We start from the raw sequence: 24249 nt of genomic DNA on the forward strand, positions 1-24249 counted from the left end.
GGGACTTGGAAGGGAACGCCTGGCTAACTCTGTTTTGCATGCTGTTGTAGGGTTGTATTCATTCACTCTTTTCTAAAACGTTTTCTTGAGAAGCTATGTGAAAGATGCCAGCAGAAGTATCAGAAAAGAAAGAGGTAATGTCATAAAAGCATAAGATGAAAGAATATTTTGAAAAAGTGTTCATTACATGCAGGCTTGCAAAAAAATTGCACCAGTCTAAAATCATTATGGTAATAAATTGTCGAAAAAGAAAAACAAAAGGGATTTGATAAAGCACGTTTTGAGGCATTTTTTATAATTATTATACACTGAAGATGATTGTTTTTGATTATTATTTATCTACGAGGTAAATCCTTTTTTGTTGGGCTTATTAATTGTTGAGAAGGTTTCACCTTTCACACATACCCTTCCCCTGTTCCCAATCAATAATCAATCGAATAAATAGGATGCAATCACATGATTAGATTCAATTGCATTCGGCAATCGAACGGAATAGAATGCTAAAAAAATTGTGAATTCTATTGCATTTGATCGAGCATAATTGAATGTTCGATTGTGTTCCATTTACTGATCCAATCAATCCTAAATAACAATTAAGCGTAATCAAAAATTAATGCTCGTTAGTGTTAATAATAATAATAATAAATAATTTATATAGCGTTGATATCCTTAAGTTCAAAGACGCTTTACAATATAAAAATGTGACTCAAAAAATAAAATTAAGAAAAGAATTACTTTTTCATGAATGTGTTTGATTGGCTCTAATTACGTGAATTTGATTTCATTCGATTTCTGAATGCCATCCAATCTTTCCATTGGATTCGATTGGATTCTATGGAACCAGACATTTGATTTTGTTTGATTAATTAGAATAGAAAGAACCACTGAGGACATAGAAAAATCCTCCCAGTGACCACTTTCATTGTCTGGCTTTTACTTATGATTTCTTAATGGTATATGGGGATTTTGTGCAATGCACCTTCGTTGTGTTCTAGGTTGTGCAGCACCAGCCTGTAGGAAAAATATAACTTGTAATCAAATTGATGTCTGTAAATTAAATCATTTATCGTATTTTTGTGTCAGATAGAGAAAACTACTTGGGAGAAGCTTCAGCTTCCATATGATCCAGACTGTGTTAGCTGCAAGGTTATTGGAATGTTAACCTTATATGGTGCAGGAATACTGGTCTTGAGCAATGTGAAAAGAGTGCCTGAAGCCAACAAAGCTGGGAAATTTGCTATGGGTCTCTTTGGATTAGGTATATTTATAGGAATCATACCCTTGAATTTATCAAACTTTGAAACAACCTTTGGCCTGATCTAAGTCAGTGCATGGTTAGTCATAGAGCACTGGAAAAATAAAACAATATGAATTTATATATTCTTGTTTATTTTGTAGGTTTACTTGGCACTGGAACGATGAGGCTCTTTGTATAAACACTTTGAGAAAATATCCATATTTCTCCTCAGAGGACTAAAATCTTAAAGGAGTGGGGAGGACCTTATACTTTATTTAAATGAAAGTTTTCAATAGAGCTGATTAACCAATTTCCCCCAGTTTTCTGTAGTATGTCCTTACTTACCACATTTTTCATCATCTAGCCGTCCAAATGTTGTGGAAGTGGTAAATGAGAGAAAAAAGAAAACTGGGGGAAATTGGTTTCTTACCACAGAAAATTTGCGATTTTACCACAAAAACAAGGGAAAAATTTGAAAGAAAAATGGTTTGAATGTGTGTGTGATTTGCTGGGGTAATTTATCAGTATGTCCTCCTATTTCTCTTGGCTCTAGACCAATCAGAAAGTGAGAAAACTCACAAATGTGGCAAAATAAAAAATTTGACATTTGTCCACACTTCTGGAGAAAGTATGGGTGTTTATTATCTACCCTGTTGGATTAAGAAAATAAATTTCACATATATTTTTGGAGCAAAACACTGAGGTAAAATACTTTTGTATGCTAGTTTTTGTATAAGATTTAAACACTTCAAATTTTAATTTATAGGATGAAGTTTTATTTTGATTCTTGGGCTTGATAAGAAAGTTATATCCGATTAAATGCAACAAATATTGTTTCAAATGTAAAACGAGAAAACTTTAATGTGATGGATACAAAGAAATAAAAGAAAACTATAGAAAAAAGGTAAAAATAAATGACATGATTTATTTTATTTTATTTTATTTTAATTCATTTTATTTATTTATTATTTTATTTTATTCTATTGTATTCTATTCTATTGTATTCTATTCTATTCTATTTTATATCTTCCTTTCTTTCTCTTTTTTTTTTTTGGCTTCTTCAAAAAAATGTAACTTTCATTTTTCTTTATTTCATTCCTCTATTTTTTCTTTCCATTCTTTAATTCATTTTAATAATTTTGAAGTTTACTTTTACTCAGATTTTCTTTTAAAATCATCTTTATTGTTGCTCTTACAAACAAAAGAACTGCAACTTGTCTAAAAAGTTCACGTTGAAAAAACCTCAAAAAATCAATATTTTTCAATTCATTACGTCATGACTAAAAATATACAAATCACATAATCTAACTATCGTTTTAAAGGGCCACTTGGACGAAAATTGTTCCAAAATTAAAACTCTTTGATTCGAGCTGGAACTTTGCTGAAATAATCTTGAACACATTAAGAACCTCTCACTGAAATATCTTTCTAATATTCGAAAGGGAAGGGCCAAAATTTTACGATTTATTTTCGTCCGCCATTAATTTCTTTGTGTCACGGCCAACGAGTCATTATGTACAGCAGTTTTACGCTGTGACGTCATTTACTCAACACTGTCATGTTAGCGTCGTTTTGACTATACATTTCTTGTTAAATTACCTGAAGTTTATTTGATGTTTTAAACGCGTTATCGTGAAAAGAATCTCTAAACAGACTTTTTTTAAACCTTTGATACCTCTTCAAATATGATGGAAACTCCTTTGGACGCTCGCTTTGTCAATCCTGAAGAGTTAGAACCATAAATTATAATGTATGAAGATGAAGCCGAACTAGAAGAAGAAGCAATGCTTGGGAAGAGGTTTTCATAAAAATTCCTTACGTTCATTTCATTATTTGTATTTGCTACCTACTGTCCATGATATAAAGATCTTAAATTTGAAGTTTCAATGTAATCTAATAGTGATTGATGTTATGAAAACAACCGATTGCCTTTTGAATTCTGCGTTGTGATATAAAGATTTGTGACAATATACTTAGATCTATGTGCCGAATAATTTAGAATGTGAGCTCGTAATTCTCCTAGCTGATTTACTACAGAACGGTTATTATTTGCTTCAAAATGTTTATTATGCATTGAATAGGTACAAACATACGATTATCTAATATCATCTTTGTAATAGAACATGTCAAAGGTTTCTTATTTATTACTCGCGCGACAGCGGCGTCTGTCACTCAGCTCGTAGATTTTTCTTTCATTGTGTCGGATGTCTCGCGGACCCAAATTGTGGGGTTGTTCTTTGCCCTTGTATGTAAATATACCTTGAAAAATTGTTATCCTTAAAATGATTCGAATCCCGAATATCTCAGTCACTTCGCGCGATGGAACCGCTAGAATCTCGTCCATGCGTCCTACTTTGTTGTGATTCTTGGCGTGCCGAGATGTATTGAAATTTTCGAATTATGATCGTCAGTATTATTGAAACTGAAAAATTTCAGCGCCTAGACATTGTTTGGCCATATAGTAGTTAGGAAACCGAATGAAACATTATATATTTTCTGAATAAACCAAATAAACCGAGTTTTACGAACATGGCACATACATTACCCACCAATGTTTTGGTTTGGGTTGAGTAAATGACGTCATAAGTACTCGTGCCAGTCTTCTTGAGTCGAATTCTGTGATTCAAAGAAATTAATGGCGGACGAAAATAAATCGTAAAATTTTGGCCCTTTCCTTTCGAATATCAGAAAGATATTCCAGTGGGTGGTTCTTAATGTATCCTAGATTATTTCAGCAAAGTTCCAGCTCGAATGAAAGAGTTTTAATTTTGGAGCGATTTTCGTCCAAGTGGCCCTTTAAGCTTCGTTGTCATGGAGACGGAACAGGGAAACACCCGGAATAATCTCGCCACTTTTTTTGATTGACACTTCCCTGCCCTATTGCCATATAAGGATAGGGTCGGGTGCAGCTGCCTCGGTCTCATATTTATGAATCTAATTTGGGTCCCTCCTCTTTACTGCAGCAACATGGCTGTCGAGTGAGACGCTCTCATTCCTCATCTTTAAACACCTCAAACAATCCTCTAAAACTCTCAAAATGCTCCGTGCTTCTGCAGACCCTTACCTTGTGCTTCGGTTTCAAAATTTCTGCGGGTTAAAAGAAAAAAAAGGAGAGGAAATACCCGGTGAGAAGGACGAGAAGGACGAGAACGGCGACCTCTCTCCCGCCAAATACAAGAACGGCCATGTTTCAAACGGATTTGTCAATGGATATGCTAAGAATGGACTCATAAAAAATGGCCACTGGAAGCCTGCGAGTGAAGAAAAGCTGCTAGACAGCCGAAAAATGGACTCCCCGAGGCTTCAGGACTACGAATACAACCCTCTATGGCATGCAGTCTTCACCTTCGGCTCCACTCTGGGCAACGAGATTTTCTACATAACCTTTTTTCCCTTTCTGTTTTGGAATATTGACGAGTATGTTGCTCGTAGAATGGTGTTTTTGTGGGCTTTATTCATGTACTGTGGACAAGCTGCTAAGGATATTATTCAGTGGCCTAGACCACCAAGTCCTCCTGTCATTTCTGTTGAGAAGCGATACCAATGGGAGTATGGAATGCCTTCAACTCATGCAATGGTTGGCGCTCTTATACCATTCTGTTTGGTTTATTATAGCTACGATCGTTATGAGGTAGTGTTTTCTTTCCTATCACACCTACAAATATACCTTTATTTTTAACCCCGCCATTATAAAGTCAAAATCAATTCACTGTCCCTCATACGTGCAGTAATTCATTTATTCCACCATTAATAACGGAAACTGTCCGATGACTAAACTTTATAAACTTTAAAAAATTATTTGCTCAAAAATCAAAAAAACAGGAAAAATTACCTGCCAGAACATAGCTATATCCCTAGTGTTAGAAGATATCATGTTTTCAGCATATCAATTTTCCTAAGCAAAACGAAAATTTAAGATGTATCTCATGTGACGTTTTGAATATTAATTCAATTATTGTCCAATTACATAACTTACACATTACATGTGTTTAAAACAATAGACGTCTTCAGAGCCGTATGAAAATCCAGAATTTTAGTACAAATTTGCTGTATGGGTTGTTAGATCTCCATTACATGTTATCTATACCATGGGATTTGATATATGAGATGGCTTGATCTGGATGTCTCTGACAATATATATGTTTGGTGTGCTGTTTCATGCTCTGCAGTTACATGTTTGTTCTAATCATTATGCTGTCCAATGACAAATCCTTAGGCATGTCACTACCCATATACCATTATGCCTAACTCAGTGTTTGATATTTTATTACATAATTTGCGTTAAATGTCCAAATGGTACTGTGATGTTTAAGGGTTTTCAGTAAATCTATGATTCTGTTATGGAAAGGAAATTATAACAAAAAATAAGAGCTCATTCATTGCAGGGGTTTGTAGCAGGGTTCAATGAAATGGATCTTTGCTTTTATATACAGTATTTGAAGTTAGTACGAAGTCTGTTCTATACTGATTTATTCCACCTTGTTTTGCAGTATCCTCTTCCCCTGGGTATTGCTTTCTTCACATGTTGGTGTCTTTTAGTGTGCAGCAGCAGGCTATACATGGGCATGCATAACTTACAGGTAAGTACAGAATGCAGATGGCCTTTCAGGGTTTTCATTAAAGGTCAGAGATCTGAGAAAGCTCCCGAAAAAGCAAACTTCTCTGGCTTAAACTACTATAATTTTCTATTATTCAAAAAGATATAAAAACCCTGGCCTTTACGCTGCAATAGAATCTGCCAAAAAGCCTGGAATTGACCTACATGTGAAAAATTTATGATGAATTGAGGCCATAGTGAGAATGATGGTGATGACAATGATAATGGTTGTGGTGATGATATATATTTTTGATGGTGGTCATCGTGATGAAAGGTGATGATGATTATTGGAGTGAAAATGGTTACTGACAGTAACGATGTTGATGTTGATTGATGATATCAATTACTGCTATTTTCTTAAACATGCGAACTTTGTTAATGAGCTGCACTCTGAAATTTGTTTTTTCGATGCCACTAGTCAAAGATATGAAAGTTGCCGACTTATTAGTTCCGATTAATATCAGCAAAAAACAAAATTTCAGATCGCAGCTAGCGAGTACACATGTTTATGAAAATAGAAGTAATAATGATGATGATGATCAATGATGAAATAATAAAGGCAAATAAATGCTTTCATTTTGCCTTGCTTTAGTTACTCAAATCTAAAGCTTTTTAATCTTTCTCTTTAGGATATAATTGCTGGCCTGTGCCTGACGGCCATATTGCTGATAATCGTCATTCCAGTGCTTGACTTACCAACAGAGACATGGGTACTAACTGCACCGAGCTCACCCATATTCATGGTTGCGATACCACTTGCAATGTGTGTGGTTTACCCAACACCACCCTTGCAAACAGAAACCCGTGCTGACACCACCATGGTCATTGGAACTTGTGTTGGAGTACTTCTTGCCTCATGGGCAAGATTCGCACCCACTAAAGTCCCAGACCCCTACATTGGCACACCTTTTGCAATCATCTTTCCAGGACCAGACAGGATAATGACCATGATTTGCAGATTTATTCTTGGAATTCTTGTATTAGCTCCATCGCGCAGCTTCATGAAGGCCTTAATACACAAAGTTCTACCAAGGGTTTTGCCAAAAAACTCAACAGACTCAATGAGTGATGAAGAATTCATAGAACTGGTCCACCGTTTTGTTACTTACTCATTTGTGGGCTTTAATGCTGTATTCGTGGTTCCAAAATGTTTCATTTACTTTGGGATCTGATTCTATTTAGTAAAAAAAATATTCTAGGCACAAAATAAGAGTTTGATCTTGGATCATGAAGGAGTCGTGAAGACAAGATGGGAAAAAAAATGTTCCCCCCACTTGTTGATCATTTATCAGAATGATTGGAATTATAAAAATCTGATAGAAATGGAGATGAAATCTCAAGCTCTGATCTTGAAGATCAAGACTAGTAATGAAGAAAAGGACAGAAAAATCCTAAACCTCATAAAATCTACTTATATTGCCATTCAAAAGTGATCTAATTTTAATATTGAGGGACGGTCGATTCAAAAGAAGAAAGCAATATTCAAAATCTGTGGGATGTTCCTTGATTTTGATGTTGGCTAGTTGAGACAATAATTATTGAACAATATTCATGAGGTCTACAATCTAAGATAACATTGTACATTAAGCACAGATGTGCTAGTACTCCAAATAAACATTTTTAAATTAAATATTGAGTGATTACTTACTGGATTCTAATGGAAAGGGTAATCCCTGCTGCTTGCTGAATTAAGGGTGGTCAAGTGAAATGCACTTTTCTCTCACCTCTAGGGTCTTGCGTTTGATTCCTTGACTCAGTTTCACAATGCGATAGGTCTCTCCCTTGATTTCTCCAGTATTCCTTCCTCAGTTCAAGCTGCCAATACACTCTGCAATTTTTTCTTGCACTGGCAATGCAATCTCAATTCTTTCGTTGCATTGCCAGCACGAGATACAATTTCAGCGTGTATCATGCACTGCGACTTTGACAGCAACGATGTCTCGCAACGCAAAAATCGAATCAAAAAGTTTGAACTTTTCTCTGCAACATTTTAGGAACTGCATGCCTAAAAATAGCGAAAATTGCAGCGTCTATCACCCATGTTTACTCGCAATGCAATAATCCTATTCAGACTAGCCAATCAGGATTTAATACTCATTTTGTTGCAATTTTTAGCTGCAACAAAAATGTGAAATTGTGTTGTCAGTGCAAAACAAAATTGCAGTGTGTATTAGCAGCTTTACCAAATCAAAATATGGTGACCAATTTGAATACCACTATTGTTCCGTACTGACTAGCCTCTCTTACATGTGAAAATGCTTTTGTATTTCCACATGAACATGAAGAAGCCAGTCAGTCCAGAACAGTTATTCAAATTGGTTGCCATATTTTGATTCCCTGTTTAAAACCTAACAAGCTAAATTCCAATTTAATCCATTAACTAGCTGTGCCCTGACTTTGAGCAGCCCAGAGAGTGTTTCAGGACATATCCCTAAGATTTAAAGTTTTTGTTTTAGGTAGAAGGAACCATGGTCAAAAAACAATCCACCTCTTTATGGCTATTTTATAATAAAGTTTTTTCTCATATCTGAGTTGTTAAAGTGCTTAACAAATATTTTCATCCATTTCAAAACAGTTGATTTAACAGCAGCTTTAAAATCTGTTTTCCTCATGACTCCCTCCAAAATTCAGTCAAGTTTTAATCACGTGGTGTAAAAAACTTGTCCTCGTGGTACAGCATTGGCATCACGTGGTCGATTTGAAATGTACTTGCGGATAACATAACAGATGCTACGAAGGCGATTAAAAAATCACAACTACCTCCGTCTACTGGGAAAAGTAGTATGAATACTGGGGGGATTGCTAATGATAATTATGTGACTTTTAAGAACTGCATGGTTGGATTAGTTTCTTGCAAATGATATGATCTGCTCCTAAAAAAAGAGAAAACGAAAGAGTCAAAATTCAACACAAAACAATGGATCCAAGTTAAGGTTGGACTTTATTTGTTCATACATTAACGTTAGTAAATATTGATTGCAATCTATTGAAAAACCGTCTTTTCCGTCTTTTAGTCTGGGATAGGGTGTACAATTCTTAGTTTTAGTCTGGGGTAGGGTATGTAAAATCAAAATTTTAGGTCTGTGATAGGGTCAGGCTTTTGAGGTCCTGGCGGCACACCCATACCCAAGTTGGGGTGGTAGTACCCCCAGACACACCTACGACCTAGAGCTCTCAATAGGATGCAAAGAATAATACGATTTGCTGTTGTGAAACAGAGCGTGGGTTTTGGTGGGTGTCAATCAAATATTGTTTCTGACACTTGGAAAACAAAGTTTTGAAGGGCACATGCTTAAGCAATGTCATGGAAACACCTCAATTATTGATGTCCACCAAAACCTACTTCTCTGTGCTGATTCATTGAGCATGATCTATACTATTATACTGACAGCATCGTCAAACTACACCTTTTGAAAGGAACTGACTTGAAAAGTTGTTGCCTAAGTAGTTGCTGTTAGTGTTGTCATCCTACATGATGACACTAATATCAGCTGTATAGACTCCTTGCAGTACATTAGAATGCAGCTCAAGTCTGCTGAGGTTGAAATTTCTTTTGTTTTGTCCTCCAAATTGGGCTGCTTTAAGGTCACATGCAAGGAGTCTATACGAGACTATATTGTCAATTACCTTTAGTGGCATTAATGCATTAGTTGCCAGAAGACCTGCAGTCCTTGCGGCAACAGGTAGAATGCTGGAGGTTGAAAACAGCCTATTCAACAGGTCTGTTGCAACGATCATAGGTACAACAGCCCTCTGCCGTTCTGTCTCGTACTCTTGTAGATGCGCAACATTGCCTATAATGTAATTTGGTAGAAAATTAAAATAATTAGACAAGTAATGTGTATGGATATATCTAGATGGTTATCTAGATGGTTGGTTTGATGGAGGGATGGATGAACTGAAAGATATGATTGATGAAATGAGATGGGATAAAATTAAATAAGATTGATGCATGAAATGGATAAATGGATAAATGGATGGATGGAGGGATGGATGGAGGGATGGATGGATGGATGGATGGAGGGATGGAGGGATGGATGGATGGACGGAGGGAGGGAGGGATGGATGGATGGACGGAGGGAGGAATGGATGGATGGAGGGATGGATGGGATGAATGGATGGGATGGGATGAATGGATGAGAGGGGGAGGGAGGGAGGGGGGATAAATGAATGGATGGATGGATAGATTGGATAGATGCCTATACATACCTATGTCCTGCCCATGGTCCACTGCCTGCAAGATCTTGTTTGTCAAACTTGTAACATCACCAAACCCTAGATTAACTCCCTGTCCTGCAAGAGGGTGAATACGATGGGCAGCATCCCTGCAAACAAACAACAAAGTAATACAGAAATATTTATCAATTAACTCCTGTAGCAGCTATGTATACTTTTGTCATGAAAGGACCTTCTTCAAATTCATAAAACATTCTCATTAACTCAGGGTTAGCATCATTTCAGTGTCAAAATATTCAAAAATACAAACAGGAATGTAAAGAATGCATAACTTTTACAATCCAAAAAAATCTAATGCATTTCCCACTCCTGGGTGTAAAGCATAATGTCAGGTTTTGCAACCCAAAATGATAAGGCAGCCAGTAGATCAAATTAGAATTTAGAAGTTGATTTTTGTGGAGTGAAGAAAAACTAGAGAACCCGGAGGAAAAACCCTTGAAGCACAGGAGAGAACCAACAAACAACTCTACCTGCATACGACACTGAGACAAGCAGGACTCAAACCTGGATAGCATTGGTGAGATGTGTATTAGCACTGCACGCCAACAGTGCTTCAACAATCAGGAGCATAAAATGTGGGCAAAACTCATAAGGGGTTGAAATGTGTAACACTATAGCCATGCTCCAGAATATTCAGATATGTAAATTAGGAGCTTTAATACCATATTATTGAAATTGTACGCTTGATTAAGGAAAGCCGCTTCTATCACATATCAATTTTTTTGCTGAATTTCTTGACTTTCAGAGAAAAATTACTGAATCTTTCAATCAAAAAAATCGGATTCTGTCTTTATTCAGTTTTGGTAATTTTTGAATCAATCAATCAATCAATCAATAAACTTTATTTAAAGAGGGTAAACACGTAACAGTACTAAAAACTGACAAACCTGTGGCCCTCTATAAAAGAAAAATCAATATCTAACACTCTCTCTCTCACACACACACTCTTACTCTAACTCACTCTCTATATATTAAATATTTATTTACATATATATATATATAAAAGTATTCTAAAATGGTAATAGAATCTAAATCTTAAAAATTGAAACCTAATAAAATTGAAACCTAATAAAATGCAAAACCCACACCAACACAAGGCTCAACCTGTGAACAAAGCGATCCGGCGCGATCTGTGACTTTAGCGCCGGAACCCTCCGTCCACAAGCCAAGCCCCACACCAGTGTGAGTTTTGCACTTGGTCTATACTAATCGTTAATTAGTTAATTACAATAATTATGAATGGAAAATTAGGTCTGTTTTCTGTTTCTTCATCAAACTGTTGAAAAGGCTCTTCTTAAAGGATTTAAAACTACTGGAGTCCTTTAAACTCTTATTATAACAATTCCAATCCTGAATTGACCTTACAGAAAAGTACGACCGCCTTCGGTCATTTCTTGAAAAGTGGGCAATTAAGATTAAGCTTACTAAATCTAGTATTACGATTATGAACGTCGGAATTGATTCTTAGAGTTTCATTAAGATATGGCGGCGTAAGGCCATTTACCCTTTTAAAAATTAATGCAAGACGATTTATATAAGAGTCAGCAAAAAATGGTATCCAGTTTAAAGAATTAAATATAGTTATTGAGCTACTATAGCGATCAGAACTAGTAATTATCCTAGCTGCCCTTTGAAGCAAGAGGACATGTAGCATTGTACAAAAGATATGCATAGCTGTTACATGTTTTAACCCTCCTATGTGTGTAGGTTACTATGGTTACCACAGTGCTTACCCAACTAAGGCTATTCTAGGCTGGACGTAGTGCGATGAATGTCCAAGACCCAATGGAAACATTGCTCTACTGCCCTCTACCAGTTTGGATGCACTTGGTGGTATCTGGGTACCAGACAGTGTTCCTAAGTAGACAATGTGATAGACCAGATAAACATATGAACAAAATAATGTGCACTACTGGGAAAAGCTATAAATGTTTTCTAAAAGCACATTATGCACTCCACAAACTCTCCCCATCCCTTGGAAACCATTAATAAACCACTGTAATTATTACAGTACCTCCTGGCTGAAATAACGAAGAAATGGCCTGTCCAATCTTGGATGCTGTTTCAACTAAAGGACTTCTATCCAAGTCTTCCCACTAGTATGTACAAAAATGCGTGATTAGAATCAATTTTTATTGGTAATTAATCAATTGATAATCATTTATTTTGATATTCTAATAATTATAAAATGTACATTTCATCAACCAAAATTTTTATCGAGACAATGCTTTCCAACAGAGTTAATTGAATAAATAAACCATACACATTTTTTTGCTGTTAACAATTTATGCATTTGTAAACCTAATGATAGGCCATCAGCCCGAAAACTTGATTAGTAAAAATCAGTAATTTTGGTTGAAGACATTCATTTTACAATCTCCATAACAACCAACAAATATTAGATTTAATCTAATGATATACTTATTATTATTAAACACAAATGACAATAGAATGCAAACACTAAAAGCAAGCAACATAAATATCACTAAATAGTGCTATGCTAATTCTATTGTTTTCTTTTGTTTAATTAGTGCTATTTAACTAAATAGCGATAACTATTGCACACATTTAGTGTTCGTACTCTTTTTTTTAATAACTAATATTAACATAATAAGAAGGACAATGATTCATTGGTGCTCACAAATCCATTGTTTACTGCATCAATGAAAGCGTCTTCTGGTAAATTGACTAGTGTCTTGGCATGCTCTGTGGTCGTGGTCCATACTAAGGAACTCATATTTTCAGACAACTGTAAATAAACAAATGAATCAATGAATAAATGAATGAATTAACAGGCTGATGGATTGAAAGACAGAAGGACCATTGGACAGACGGACAGATGGATGGAAGCCAGAATGGAGTGATGGATGGACGGACAGATGGACGGACAAATGGTCTTATGGATGGACAGATTTATGTTTGGTACATGAACAGACAGATAGACAGAGGGGGAGGAAGACAGACACACAGTTGGATATATGAAAATAAAAGCAGAGAAAATTAAGGAATGAAAGAAGGAAGGAAGGAAGGAAGGAAGGATGGAAGGAAGGAAGGAAGGAAGGATGGAAGTAAGGAAGGAAGGATGGAAGGAAGGAAGGAAGGATGGAAGGAAGGAAGGAAGGATGGATGGATGGAAGGAAGGAAGGAAGGAAGGAAGGAAGGGAGGAAGGAAGGAAGGAAGGAAGGATGGATGGATGGAAGGAAGGAAGGATGGAAGGTATGAAGGAAAATACTGAATCAAAACTCAATCATAAAACATAGATAGCACTTACAGGTAATAATGCCATTGGTCCTGTTGGTAAAAACTTTTGCCAAGCAACAATATTTTCTGTTATCTAGAATACAAAAAAAACGTCATTGTGCAAACAACGAAGAGACAACCTATCCAACGCCAACCAACCAACCAGCCATTTAGCCAGCCAGCCAGCCAGTCAACCACTTACATACTAATTTAAGATAATTTTAATTTATGTAAATCAACTTTTTAATCTATATACTACCTAATAAATATTGTCATTGTCATTATCATTACTTAACCATCTTATATTTCTTTAAAAAATAAATACAGATTTAAAAATGACTTCAAACACTCACCTCGCCAAGTTCCAAAGTAGCCACAACACCAAACTGTCCATAACTCCAAGTCAAATACTTTGTGTCCATTACTCCTCTCACTGTTGAGCGAACACCATCTGCACCAACCTGTACACCAGTATTCATAACATTAACTTTATACAGCTTTTCTGGGTTTGATAAACATGATGCATTGTGGTCTAGCTGGGGTACTAACAACATCATTTAACAAATGTATGATGAACAAGAGATGTTTGTACCCAAGCAAGACCACAATGCACCATGTTCCTTATGTCAGATTTGCTTTATAAATAGCATTATAAATAAAATATAAGCTACCCATGCACTGCCCTGGCAACCCTACTATACCACTGAGCTACTCAAAGTAAGATAACTCCTAAAATTGTGACGACCCCCCCCCCCCCCCCTGCATTCCCTAATAAATAAATACCTTGTAACTTTTTTAGGCACATTCAAAATTTATGCATGTGACAGTTGTTACACAGTCTGTTTGCTTACCAGTAGTCTGGAATAAATGACAGATCCATCGTCCAGCTCGACTCCTGCCCATGGATTATGTTCTGGTTTGTCCTGAAACCAATGCAATAAAACTTAAAGCCCATTATCAATTGTCATCATCACCTTTGAACATCATTATCATACTTCATCATCATCATAATTTTTATCATACTTTCATCACTATCATCATCACTAATCACATTAGCAACTCTGTCACCAAGATCCTCACTTTTGTTTGATAATCATCCTCATCTATTTTTCATCATCATCATCATCGTCATTATCAATATTGTCATCATCATCAATAAATAAATAAATAAATAAATGGGATTTAGCATAATAGGGATTTGGCTATTCATCCACTGTAATTCCAGTAGGAATTTAGAAGTTGATTTTTGCAGAGGAAGGAAAGCCGGAGAACCCGGAAAACCCTTGAAGCACAGGAGAGAACCAATAAACAGCTCCACTCACATACAGCACCGAGCTCGTCAGGACTCAAACTCGGGTCGCTTTGGTGAGAGGCGAGCACTCTCACCGCTATGCCACCCTTGCTTCTCAATAGATGGATGTCAACTTTGTCATTATCAACATTATTAATCAACATCAGCAACTCTGCCACCATCCTAACATAATTTTTGATTTTCCTAAATCATTATCATCATTACCATCCTCAGCATCCCCATTGCTTTTGCTGTTAGTGCAGTTTTCGTATGACTGTGAAAAGTTCACTGCACGAACACAGTCGTGACACGGCAAGGGATACGCCAGACCAAACACACTGCACAAGAATTTACTCTCCATCCAATCAAATACCCGGAACACAGCATAAACACGGCACAGACACGGTCACGCCAAGGCCACAGCAATGCAAGACCAATCATATTGCGTGTGAAAAAATTAGCCAATTAAAATTGTAGAAAGCATCATGGTCACGGCACGTCACACTTACAGAACTGAGCTTTTCACAGTCAAACGAAAACTGCTCTACTATAAATGAGTTCTTACTAACCATACTCCAAACAGGATCAGGTGGAATGACATTCTTTATTCTTGCATTATATTTAACCTCTACATTCTGATCTAACTGTTTCAATTGTTTATCAAGAGCAGCAGTAATCACAGAGTTTTCTATGATGTATGCCATTTCAGTCTTACTGCTGACATCTTGTGAGGTATCAAAAGCTATATGGCCATCACCACATGCATCCCACACCTTAAAGAGAAAAAATGGAATGGATGAATAAAATAAATGAATGAATGTGAGAATTGGATGGATGAGGTTGGGTATAATATATAATGAATAAATAAGATGAATAAACAAACTAACAAGCGAACAAACGAACAAATGAATGCATAAATTGATAAATGAGTGGCTGGGAGAAAGATAAATGGGATCAATAGAAAAATAGGATACAGATAAAATGAGATAGGATAAGACAAAATAAGATTTATGGTTAAAATGATAAATGAATGGACAAATGGATAAATAGATGGATGAGTGGATGGATGGATGGATGGATGGATGGATGGATGGGTGGGTGGGTGGGTGGATGGATGGATGGATGGATGGATGGGTGGGTGGGTGGGTGGGTAGGTGGGTGGGTGGATGGATGGATGGATGGATGGATGGATGGATGGATGGAGGAATGGATGGATGAATGGATGGATGGAGGGAGGGAGGGAGTGAGGGATGGATGGATATATGGATGGATGAATCAATGGATGGATGGGATGGGATAAATGGATGGGAGGAGAGAGGGAGGGAGGGGGGATGGATGCATGGATGAATGGATGGACTAGAGGATAGATGGATGGAAGGATGACATGGCATGAGACCAGCATAATGGGGGGAAGGGAGGGGGAGGGAATGCAAAATAATGCAAAGATACTCACATGCATCCTCTTATAAGGTTTCATTCTCATGTTACAAATATGATCCCAAGCACCCAAGCCTATCAACGAAAATAGGGTTTCATAATTAAAAAAAAAAAGATTCACATAGCAAGTGTAACCAAAGATGATCACCTTATTATTACAATAGGCCATTTATAGGACATAATCACATGACTGTTACTGGATGATGGAAACATTTAGACCTCCTTTATTTGAAGGGGGAGTAGTATGTAATTTGATAGAAAAACTGAAAATGAATAACATTATTTCAAACAACTTCTGTCAGAAAGTTTTTGCTTTAAATAAACTCTCCGTAACTTTTATTACATAAAATTTCACAAGAAAATTCCCATGAGCACACCCGAAACTTTTACCCCAAAGTCCCTCTCCCCTGGGTGGCTAGCCACCCAATTCAACCCTTTGGGTGCCCCAGGGGCATCTCCCCTATGTTCTCCCCTATATTTGCTATATGTGCCACCAAACAGGGTATGGTTTTCAGCGATATTACTCTGGAAGAGGGTATATAAAATCGCACTCCCTCTGGGACAGGGTGTATGAAATTACGCTCTCTCCTCTCTAGAACAGGGTATCCATTTTCGCAATACCGGAAAAGGGTATGATTTTCAGTGATCTTGCTCTGGAACAGGGTCAGGGTTCAGTGGGCTCAGCAGCTACATCCCTACCTTAAACGGGCAAGAGTACCCTCCCCCAGGTTGGATGCGCCCTTGTTACTGTATCTTGTTCAGTTCTGTGTGTTCAACTTACTTTCTAACAGACTTTTGGAGCCTGGTGTGATGGAGCTCACTCTATTTTCATATTTTGCCGGAAGAACATAATGTTTATCAGGGCCAGCTTCTAGAACTAAAACCTTGAGCTCTGACAGGGAACTCTCCATTCCTAAACAAGAAAATTCCCTTTATTTTAACAAGTAGTCACTCATTTATATCTCAAGTAATGTGGTTCACCCCAAGAATAACGTTGGCTAGTTGACTTTAAAAAAAATCTTAATAGGGTACTCAAGTGTGACGTCACGACAAATAAATTTTGACTTAATCATTTTTGATCTTCTATAGACATTTCTATAGACAACCAAAAAAGACATTTATTTGCATACCAAAATTGGTCAAATATCAGCTGAGATATAACCATTTGAATATATAATTATCCCACACAAATCACTGTTTTTTCAGCTTCATTCAAAACGTTTTGAACTAGCCGAAAATACAGTGACTTGTATGGGATAATTATATAGTCCATTGACCATATCTCAGCTGATGTTTGTCCGATTCTCGTTAAATTTGGTGTGCAAACGTCTTTTTGATTGTCTATCGAAATTGTTCCCTGCTAGCAGAGTCTCTCTTCTCTTTCTCTCCCTTCTTTCTCTCTCAACCAAAACAAAAGGAAAATGGGCTCTGCTAGCAGGGAATACGAAATTGTTGACCAAAAATATAATCAAGCGAAAAATAATTTTTGTGACGTCCTCACTTGAGTGCTCTATTTGTAGAAGATAAGCTTGTACAAACTGCATCTTTCAAAGTAATACAGTAATACCAATAATAACGATTTTAGAGGGGGTAGGGAGGGGTGTACTCTTACCAAGTGCACATGCCAGACTACCTCCTACCATTCCACCACCAACAATCGTTACGTCATAAAAATCATCCTTTCTTTTGCTCGCTGATGTACGTATTCTACGAATGCTGCAGCTCTGGATGCCAAAATTTCGTGCAGAGCGTCGCAAAACTGCAAACATTTTGGACAAAATTTTTTTAGGTATTTTTTTTGTTGCTCTGGAAATTTTTGTTATTGAGAAGCACTGCTGGGATTTAGTATTGCGGGCTTACGTATCACACCACAGGAACTCCAATTTTTTATACACTTTGCAAACCTTAATTTATTCGTCTAAATTTGACTATTAGACAGTTAAATTAGGTCCTAAATACAACAAAAATTAAATTACATGGGAAAGAAGATCATATTTGTTTTATAAGTTTAAGATGTTTGATGTTTTGATGCGGTAGGAAAAAATGCCAATGCGGGCTTCCTTTATATTGGTGACTTCCTTTCCAAGATGGCGGCCGCAGTGAGTGCAGACAAGAATGTTGTAGGCCTTCTTAACGGCCTCGCCAAGAGACAATTCTTCGGAGAATCCGAAATTACAGATAGTTTTCTTAAAGTAGAGCTCTTTCCCGACCTAACTGATGAAGAATTTGAAGCAATGCTAGGGAAATACGAGCTTCTTTTACGGAATATTGTTGCTTCTGACATGGACTTCAACCAACTTGAGGCGTTTCTCACCTCGCAGACGAAAAAACGCGAAGGCGCTCTAAAATTAGAACAAGCTGCTGCTTTCATGAAATTCTGGAAGTCCCAGAAGACTAAGATTCACGACAGTTTGGTGCAGAAAGCGTCTTGGAATAATAAATTGAAGGATGTTAGTTGGAGGATTGATTTGAAGACTCAGGCAAGAAGTATTGAGCAGATCAACACTCCTGTTGCTATAGTGGAAATGCAGGTTGAGAATGCTGCAACTAGACATAATGGGAAAAACGGCAACAAGGTGAGAATGGAAATAAGACAGTCTCATATTTTTTATCCTATATTAGATCATGGTTTCGTCCCATCTCAGATCATGATTTTGTCCCATTTTCAGATCGCATGATTTTGTCCCATTTGAGATCATGATTTTGTCCCATTCTCAGACCACATGATTTTGTCCCATTTCAGATCACATGATTTCATCCCATTTCAGATTATGATTTTGTCCCATCCAATTTTGACCCTATGAAGTTTGAAGACAACCATTCATCACAAAAGCTTGTAATGGATAGCATTGTTTCACCCGCCCTCAACTCATTATTGCATTTTCTATTTCTCAACAGGATGTGGACATATTCCAATTTGAAATGGATGAGAGCCAAATTAACAAGTTGGTTTCAAATATTGAAGACATTGAAAAGCAGCTTGCATCATATGCCCAGTCCTAAACATAACAGCTTATCTTACTAAAGATATTATGATTGCTGTCCATGAGGACTTAAATACTTTACTATGAGCCAGAAACAAGGCATAACCAAACTTACTGCGGTTTTCAATATTCTGCGAACTGGGACAGCTTGTGTTGAATTGGTTTTTACTGTCACTAGTCAAGAATATAAAAGCTATGCCTTTAATTTTTGATTGACTGAAGCGAAAGCCAAATTTCAGTGTGCAGCTCACAACGACCAAGTTCACAGGATATCTAAAACCACAGTGAACTAATTTGGCCAGTGAACATGAGGTAGTGACTGATTGGCAAATATTTTAACCCCTGCAGTCTTAACAGTTAATTTACTGACAATATAAAACTTGTCGCACAAAACTCTAACATCGTAAGTTGCCTGGCAGCTTTTCATGATTTTTTTTTGATTCTGAGAAACCTGCTAAATACCTGGATTTGTATTGAGATAAGATACCTGGAATTGTATTAGGCTAGTGATTTCAAAATTAAGGGTTGATAAATTGTAGTGGGACAACATACAGTGTAAAATGTGTATAATAGAAACAAACTAAAGAAATTGTACATCAAAATTATCATTTTTGTAAACAAAAAATTACTAAATTCTCCAAGGTTAGATAGATTTTTAATAGTACAAATAAATAAGAGAAGCAGTCTCTCAATAAAGTCCATAAAAAAACTCATGGTACAAGAGGTGCCCTGACGAAGACTCATGGCTAAAAATAACAGCTAGTCAGTTACCAGTCATGACGTCAAACCAAAATAGTTTTAGTTCAATCATACTATGTTTCTGGCTCTCAACTTTACTCGTCAAAATCAGCAAGGCAAAGATTTGACTGGACAAGTTCCAATTCTTGCCAGACATTGTCTGATGACTCGCTGTTATTTTTAGCCCTGGAGATGGTCTCGTGCTCAAGCTTTTTCATTGGATGGGTAGCCATCTCACACACCATGATTGGTTAATTTTAAGGATGTCATTGGTTCTGTACAGAAATCTTTTTTAAAATTTCGTCCAAGGGTTTCATAAAGTTTTGATATGATGGGAGAAGGTCATGAACTAGCCAAAGACTCTATAAAGTGAACATTTTATAAAATACTAATCTATAAATCATAATTAAAACAATTTTTACTGCAGCATTCTCTGACCCTTAGAGAAACCCCTTTTCACCTTTAAGGGCTTAGTACTGTCGTAACACAATGTAAGAGTTCAAGTTCATTATAATTTACAATATTATTTTGATTTTGCTTACTGTACCTAAATGTGGTCAGGTGGGAAAAGGAACAGCTTGCAATGCAATATAATGATTAATCCTTTAAACACATAGTTTATTGATGAAATTCTATGACTGCATACGTCCCTGTAATCATCCAGTCTTTATCTACTGCTTCGACAGCATCGTCCTTTCCTTCCTCTAAACCAACAACAACCTCAGCCTTGATTGTGCGCAAAGCACACAGCGGAGCTGGATAGAAGCCCCACAGCGCCTCAGCAAAGGGCATTGTGTGTGGCCACTTACGATCACCTACTAATTTACGGTAGCTCAAGTCACCTTTAAACAGCAACAACTTTGATTTGGCTAATTCATCATATAATTCACTGGCTGTTGATTTCATTTGGCTAAAATCATGACATAATGTCCAATAAAAGTGTTTCTTTAAAACAAATGAACCATTTTGGATGCGTTCTTCCCATCTGTGCCCCAGTTTGGAGAGAGATTCTACATCAGATTCTTTCAATTTCTTAAGTGTCCAGAAAAAATCCTCTTGGGTCGTGTCTGAGACAAACCAAGGAAAATCTTTCAGATGAAGGAAGATCACTTGTGCCTTATTCAAATTTAGCAAGGTTTCAGCTAGACAAAGGTCTGTGAAAAGTTCAAAGCCAGCATTATCTAAGATGAAGTCAATCCTCTGGTTGCTTTGATCTTGAAGTGTTTGCCAGATTCTACTAGTGTTGTTGACAAGTATATGTTTTCTCAGATCTTCAAGCTTTAATGACAGACCAGCGTTCTCAGCAACAACTTCTCCACCAGAAATTGAAAGATCACACTTGTTGCCCCAAAGTGAAAACTAAAAAGAAAACATTGGAATTGTTATTTAAGGCCCTGTCCACACGTATCCGGAAATCTTTGTATCCGCAAATTATTTTTTGCGGATACCAAAATGTTTGCGTCCACACTCAGCGTATTCAAATTGTTTTCACCGTCCACATGTATCCGTTTTCATAAAATTTGCGGATACGGAGACAAAAATTTGGGGACATGTGTTGAAGCAACCCATATCTGTAAAAAAAATTGTGGATACAAAAATTTGTGGATACGTGTGGATGGGGCCTAAAGCTTGAAGGCTCTCCTTGTCTACCTACATAAAAGCACTATAGTTACAGTTGAAATTAAAATGAAATTTCCCAATGGGACACACGGCACAATTTCAATTACCCCACCCCTTCCTTCCATCCTTCCCCTTACACTACACCCACACTGCCTTTCCCTACAAGTATTTGGTAATGCTTTGCTTTTTGGAAGCCACTAAAATAAAATGAGCAATTCATGGTTCCCCTTCAGGCAATAATGAACCAATCACCTTTGCAGCAGTTTTCCCAGTGAAATTAAAATCTTGTCCCACAAACTACGTAGTATTTGTTTTATAAAGTACTACACAAGGATTACAAGGCAAGTTTTATTTATTTTCAAAGGACAGTAAATAATTGAGGAACACTGTAGAACCCCTAAGATTTCATGAAAAATTCCATCATTATTCAGTGTTTTACTAGCTCTTCATAATCAACTATCTTCTATTCTAACGATAAAAGTTAATAGATTAAATAAATCTGCATTATTTACTTACCTGCAGGAACATTTCAAAGTGTAGTTCTTGTGTTTTAGAAATACTAGATTCTGAGAAAGCATCAAGACTAGCTACAAGAATATTGGCAAGGGAAGCTATGTTGTCCTGCTGCGACATGAAAGACGCTTGTTTCTGTTCCCTGAATGGGTCAAAATCTTGATGAAGTTTACTGCAATTGAACAACAAATATAAACAGATGATAAATAGCAAAGCACAAAGAGTCTGTGTTTTCAAGCTTTCCTGACAGTCATGTTGGCTGGAATCCCCATTGTTCTTTTGTGTGTTTAGCCTTGCACTTCATGTGCTTCAGAAAGTTGATTACGTGGGTTTGCTGTGTGATCAGGTCCATGTTGTCTTGAAATAAGCTTTTATCATGTGGTGGTATGTTTATTCCCATGCGAATAAAGATCTTGGTTTCTGCCTATGAAAACCCATTCTGAAGCACACAAATACAAGTCTATGTGGGTGAATTATTTACGAAGGAATTTAAGAGTGGCAAGAAACAAGAAATTTTTCAAAAAATTTGGGCTTCCTGTGTGATTCCACAGGGAGTCTACTATGAGTAAAACCTTGAGAAAGTAAAGATTAAGTGGAAATGAAATTAAAATAATAGTAAGCAATAGGAATGTATTCTTTTATGTATGGCAAAATTGATTCAATAATAAAGGTGAAATGTTTCAATTTTGGGCTTCCTGTGTAAAACCACAGGGAGTCCACTATGTGTAAAACCTTAAGAGAGAAAAAGAACAAAGGAAAAAGAAAAGAAAATTCTATACCTCAGTGCTAATGCCTCATATATTTTGCGATACATAAAACATTCACAAGTGAGCCAAGCTCCAGAAAACCAAGAAATCTTGCTTCCATCCACCAAGGATGTGGCGTTTTTTAAGAACTCATTCCAGAGATGAGCATCATTTTTAGTATCTTCAACCATTGACAGCTTCTTGTTAGTTTTCATTTCATAATTCAGTTTTGAAAGCCGACCTACAATATCTCTCGCATCTTGAGCATGTTCCTAAAAAGAAGAAGTATTTTTGAAAGATCAAAAGACCATAAAACAATAAGAATAATAAGTAGGGAGTTACAGTGGATTCCACAGAGTGGCTCTTCTTCCACTGGATTCCGATTGGAATTTAGAAGTTGATTTTTGTGGAGGGAGGAAATTCAGAAAACCCTTGAAGCACAAGAGAGAACCAACAAACAACTTTACTCACATATATGACACTGAGCCAGGTAGAACCCGAGCCTGGGTCCTATTGGTGAGAGGAAAGTGCTCTCATAGCTATGACGCCCATTTTTTCAATAAAAGAATTTACTTAACATTTTTCAATCATTTGTGGGGTGGGGTTTGGGGGGTGGGGGAGAGGGGAGGGGAGGATTTGCTGCCTAGGAATATCTGCAAAATCTGTACATAATCACCATCATGGCCTGAATGAATATGAGCTATGGAAAATATTATTCAATACTCTAGGACAGCAAAGTTTATTGGTTATAGCAAGTCTGTCATGAGAATGACAGATTTGAATGTGCAATCACAGGGAAAAGTCCTAAATTTATCCCAAGTGTTTTGATGGGTTGCGAGCAATCCCAAGAGAGTTAAGGGACATGGCGGCCATGTTGGTGCTGTTAACAATAAAAGTTTGATGAAAAATCTTTTTTGTTAAATACACCACCAACATGGCTGCGATGACTAAACGTAACTTGCAGTCCACCCTGTTGACAAATTACCTGTTTGTTTTCTCTGGTATACTCTGTTGCCTTACGGTGGATGCAATCTATCACCTTGGTAAGGATGGTTGGCATTCTGTCTCGAATCGTGAGGTAAGCATAGGACCTATACGACAATCATATCCTGATTCAGTATTAAATAAGTCATGCCTCTTTAAAAACCAGTCTTAGAGGTACAACTGATCAATACCACACATGTAAGGTCGACGGAGAGGGAGAAGGAGTGTGGGAACTCTGGCTTTCCAATTTTTCGCTGATATTCATTGAATTTTTGGCCCAATCAACTATAATGATTCTTGATTTTTTTGTGTGTAAATCTTCAGCTACAGTGCGTGGCCACGTTCAATGCCCGTCCATTGCTCACGAATGTTGATAAAAATAATGGTAATTTGTTTATGTCTTAAAAATATAGTATCTATTCTTACCCTTCGTCTTTTCCTGAGAGCGGTTCTGGTCTTTCAGACGACATCTTTTACACAGAAGAACAAGTTTAGGTTCAAATGTCAAGCACGAGACGATAATCAGGAGACATTAGGAGATCATGGGAAAACACAGGGAGCCCAAAACAGACTTTCACGAAGCTACGTCCAAATTCGAAAAAGAAAAATACGCAAAAAATAAAAT

At 36.9% G+C, this 24249-nt stretch overlaps 5 protein-coding genes across 5 annotated transcripts; 3 read left to right on the forward strand and 2 right to left on the reverse strand.

Annotated features, from left to right (window-relative positions):
- Positions 1-17: 17 nt before the first annotated feature.
- LOC116287566 (uncharacterized) lies at positions 18-2174 on the forward strand. Its single transcript, XM_031694251.2, has 3 exons — positions 18-134; positions 1084-1258; positions 1399-2174. Exons 1-3 carry the CDS (start codon positions 105-107, stop codon positions 1434-1436), a joined length of 243 nt encoding a protein of 80 aa, XP_031550111.1. The 5' UTR covers positions 18-104; the 3' UTR covers positions 1437-2174.
- A 1993-nt stretch (positions 2175-4167) lies between these two features.
- On the forward strand, positions 4168-7464 carry LOC116287559 (sphingosine-1-phosphate phosphatase 2). Its single transcript, XM_031694243.2, has 3 exons — positions 4168-4868; positions 5728-5817; positions 6464-7464. The coding sequence occupies exons 1-3, from the start codon at positions 4275-4277 to the stop codon at positions 7004-7006; spliced, it is 1227 nt and encodes a 408-aa protein (XP_031550103.1). The 5' UTR covers positions 4168-4274; the 3' UTR covers positions 7007-7464.
- Positions 7327-17837, reverse strand: LOC116287572 (ubiquinone biosynthesis monooxygenase COQ6, mitochondrial). The gene is made up of 13 exons (XM_089025110.1): positions 17652-17837; positions 16821-16952; positions 16056-16114; positions 15172-15375; positions 14163-14234; positions 13665-13772; positions 13343-13405; positions 12712-12819; positions 12085-12166; positions 11804-11927; positions 10044-10159; positions 9462-9628; positions 7327-8707 (listed from the first exon to the last, which is right to left on the reverse strand). The coding sequence occupies exons 1-13, from the start codon at positions 17806-17808 to the stop codon at positions 8678-8680; spliced, it is 1422 nt and encodes a 473-aa protein (XP_088881236.1). The 5' UTR covers positions 17809-17837; the 3' UTR covers positions 7327-8677.
- Positions 17838-18118: 281 nt separating this feature from the next.
- Positions 18119-20187, forward strand: LOC116287584 (COMM domain-containing protein 1). Its single transcript, XM_031694275.2, has 2 exons — positions 18119-18615; positions 18938-20187. Exons 1-2 carry the CDS (start codon positions 18127-18129, stop codon positions 19040-19042), a joined length of 594 nt encoding a protein of 197 aa, XP_031550135.1. The 5' UTR covers positions 18119-18126; the 3' UTR covers positions 19043-20187.
- On the reverse strand, positions 20162-24192 carry LOC116287579 (damage-control phosphatase 1). The gene is made up of 5 exons (XM_031694270.2): positions 24051-24192; positions 23626-23731; positions 22674-22912; positions 21898-22066; positions 20162-21120 (listed from the first exon to the last, which is right to left on the reverse strand). Exons 1-5 carry the CDS (start codon positions 24092-24094, stop codon positions 20380-20382), a joined length of 1299 nt encoding a protein of 432 aa, XP_031550130.1. The 5' UTR covers positions 24095-24192; the 3' UTR covers positions 20162-20379.
- Between the last annotated feature and the right edge of the window lie 57 nt (positions 24193-24249).

Source organism: Actinia tenebrosa, unplaced genomic scaffold, assembly GCF_029948245.1.
Source record: "Actinia tenebrosa isolate PJP-AT-01 unplaced genomic scaffold, QUT_ActTen_1.0 PGA_scaffold9__36_contigs__length_13948895, whole genome shotgun sequence".
Lineage (NCBI taxonomy): Eukaryota > Metazoa > Cnidaria > Anthozoa > Actiniaria > Actiniidae > Actinia > Actinia tenebrosa.

Excerpts from the sequence above, each read along its gene's own strand:
- LOC116287579 (XM_031694270.2), bottom strand. The coding sequence starts at position 24,094 with ATGTCGTCTGAAAGACCAGAACCGCTCTCAGGAAAAGACGAAGG. Across the intron at positions 22,913-23,625 it reads ATACCAGAGAAAACAAACAG|GAACATGCTCAAGATGCGAG; the intron begins GTAATTTGTCAA and ends TCTTCTTTTTAG. Across the intron at positions 22,067-22,673 it reads TATGAGGCATTAGCACTGAG|TAAACTTCATCAAGATTTTG; the intron begins GTATAGAATTTT and ends GTTCAATTGCAG.
- LOC116287559 (XM_031694243.2), top strand. The coding sequence starts at position 4,275 with ATGCTCCGTGCTTCTGCAGACCCTTACCTTGTGCTTCGGTTTCAAAAT. Across the intron at positions 4,869-5,727 it reads ATAGCTACGATCGTTATGAG|TATCCTCTTCCCCTGGGTAT; the intron begins GTAGTGTTTTCT and ends CTTGTTTTGCAG. Across the intron at positions 5,818-6,463 it reads TGGGCATGCATAACTTACAG|GATATAATTGCTGGCCTGTG; the intron begins GTAAGTACAGAA and ends CTTTCTCTTTAG.
- LOC116287572 (XM_089025110.1), bottom strand. The coding sequence starts at position 17,808 with ATGTTTGCAGTTTTGCGACGCTCTGCACGAAATTTTGGCATCCAGAGC. Across the intron at positions 16,953-17,651 it reads TAGTCTGGCATGTGCACTTG|GAATGGAGAGTTCCCTGTCA; the intron begins GTAAGAGTACAC and ends TTTCTTGTTTAG. Across the intron at positions 14,235-15,171 it reads CTGATCCTGTTTGGAGTATG|GACAAACCAGAACATAATCC; the intron begins GTTAGTAAGAAC and ends CATTGGTTTCAG.
- LOC116287566 (XM_031694251.2), top strand. The coding sequence starts at position 105 with ATGCCAGCAGAAGTATCAGAAAAGAAAGAG. Across the intron at positions 135-1,083 it reads AAGTATCAGAAAAGAAAGAG|ATAGAGAAAACTACTTGGGA; the intron begins GTAATGTCATAA and ends TTTTTGTGTCAG. Across the intron at positions 1,259-1,398 it reads TATGGGTCTCTTTGGATTAG|GTTTACTTGGCACTGGAACG; the intron begins GTATATTTATAG and ends TTTATTTTGTAG.
- LOC116287584 (XM_031694275.2), top strand. The coding sequence starts at position 18,127 with ATGGCGGCCGCAGTGAGTGCAGACAAGAATGTTGTAGGCCTTCTTAAC. Across the intron at positions 18,616-18,937 it reads ATGGGAAAAACGGCAACAAG|GATGTGGACATATTCCAATT; the intron begins GTGAGAATGGAA and ends ATTTCTCAACAG.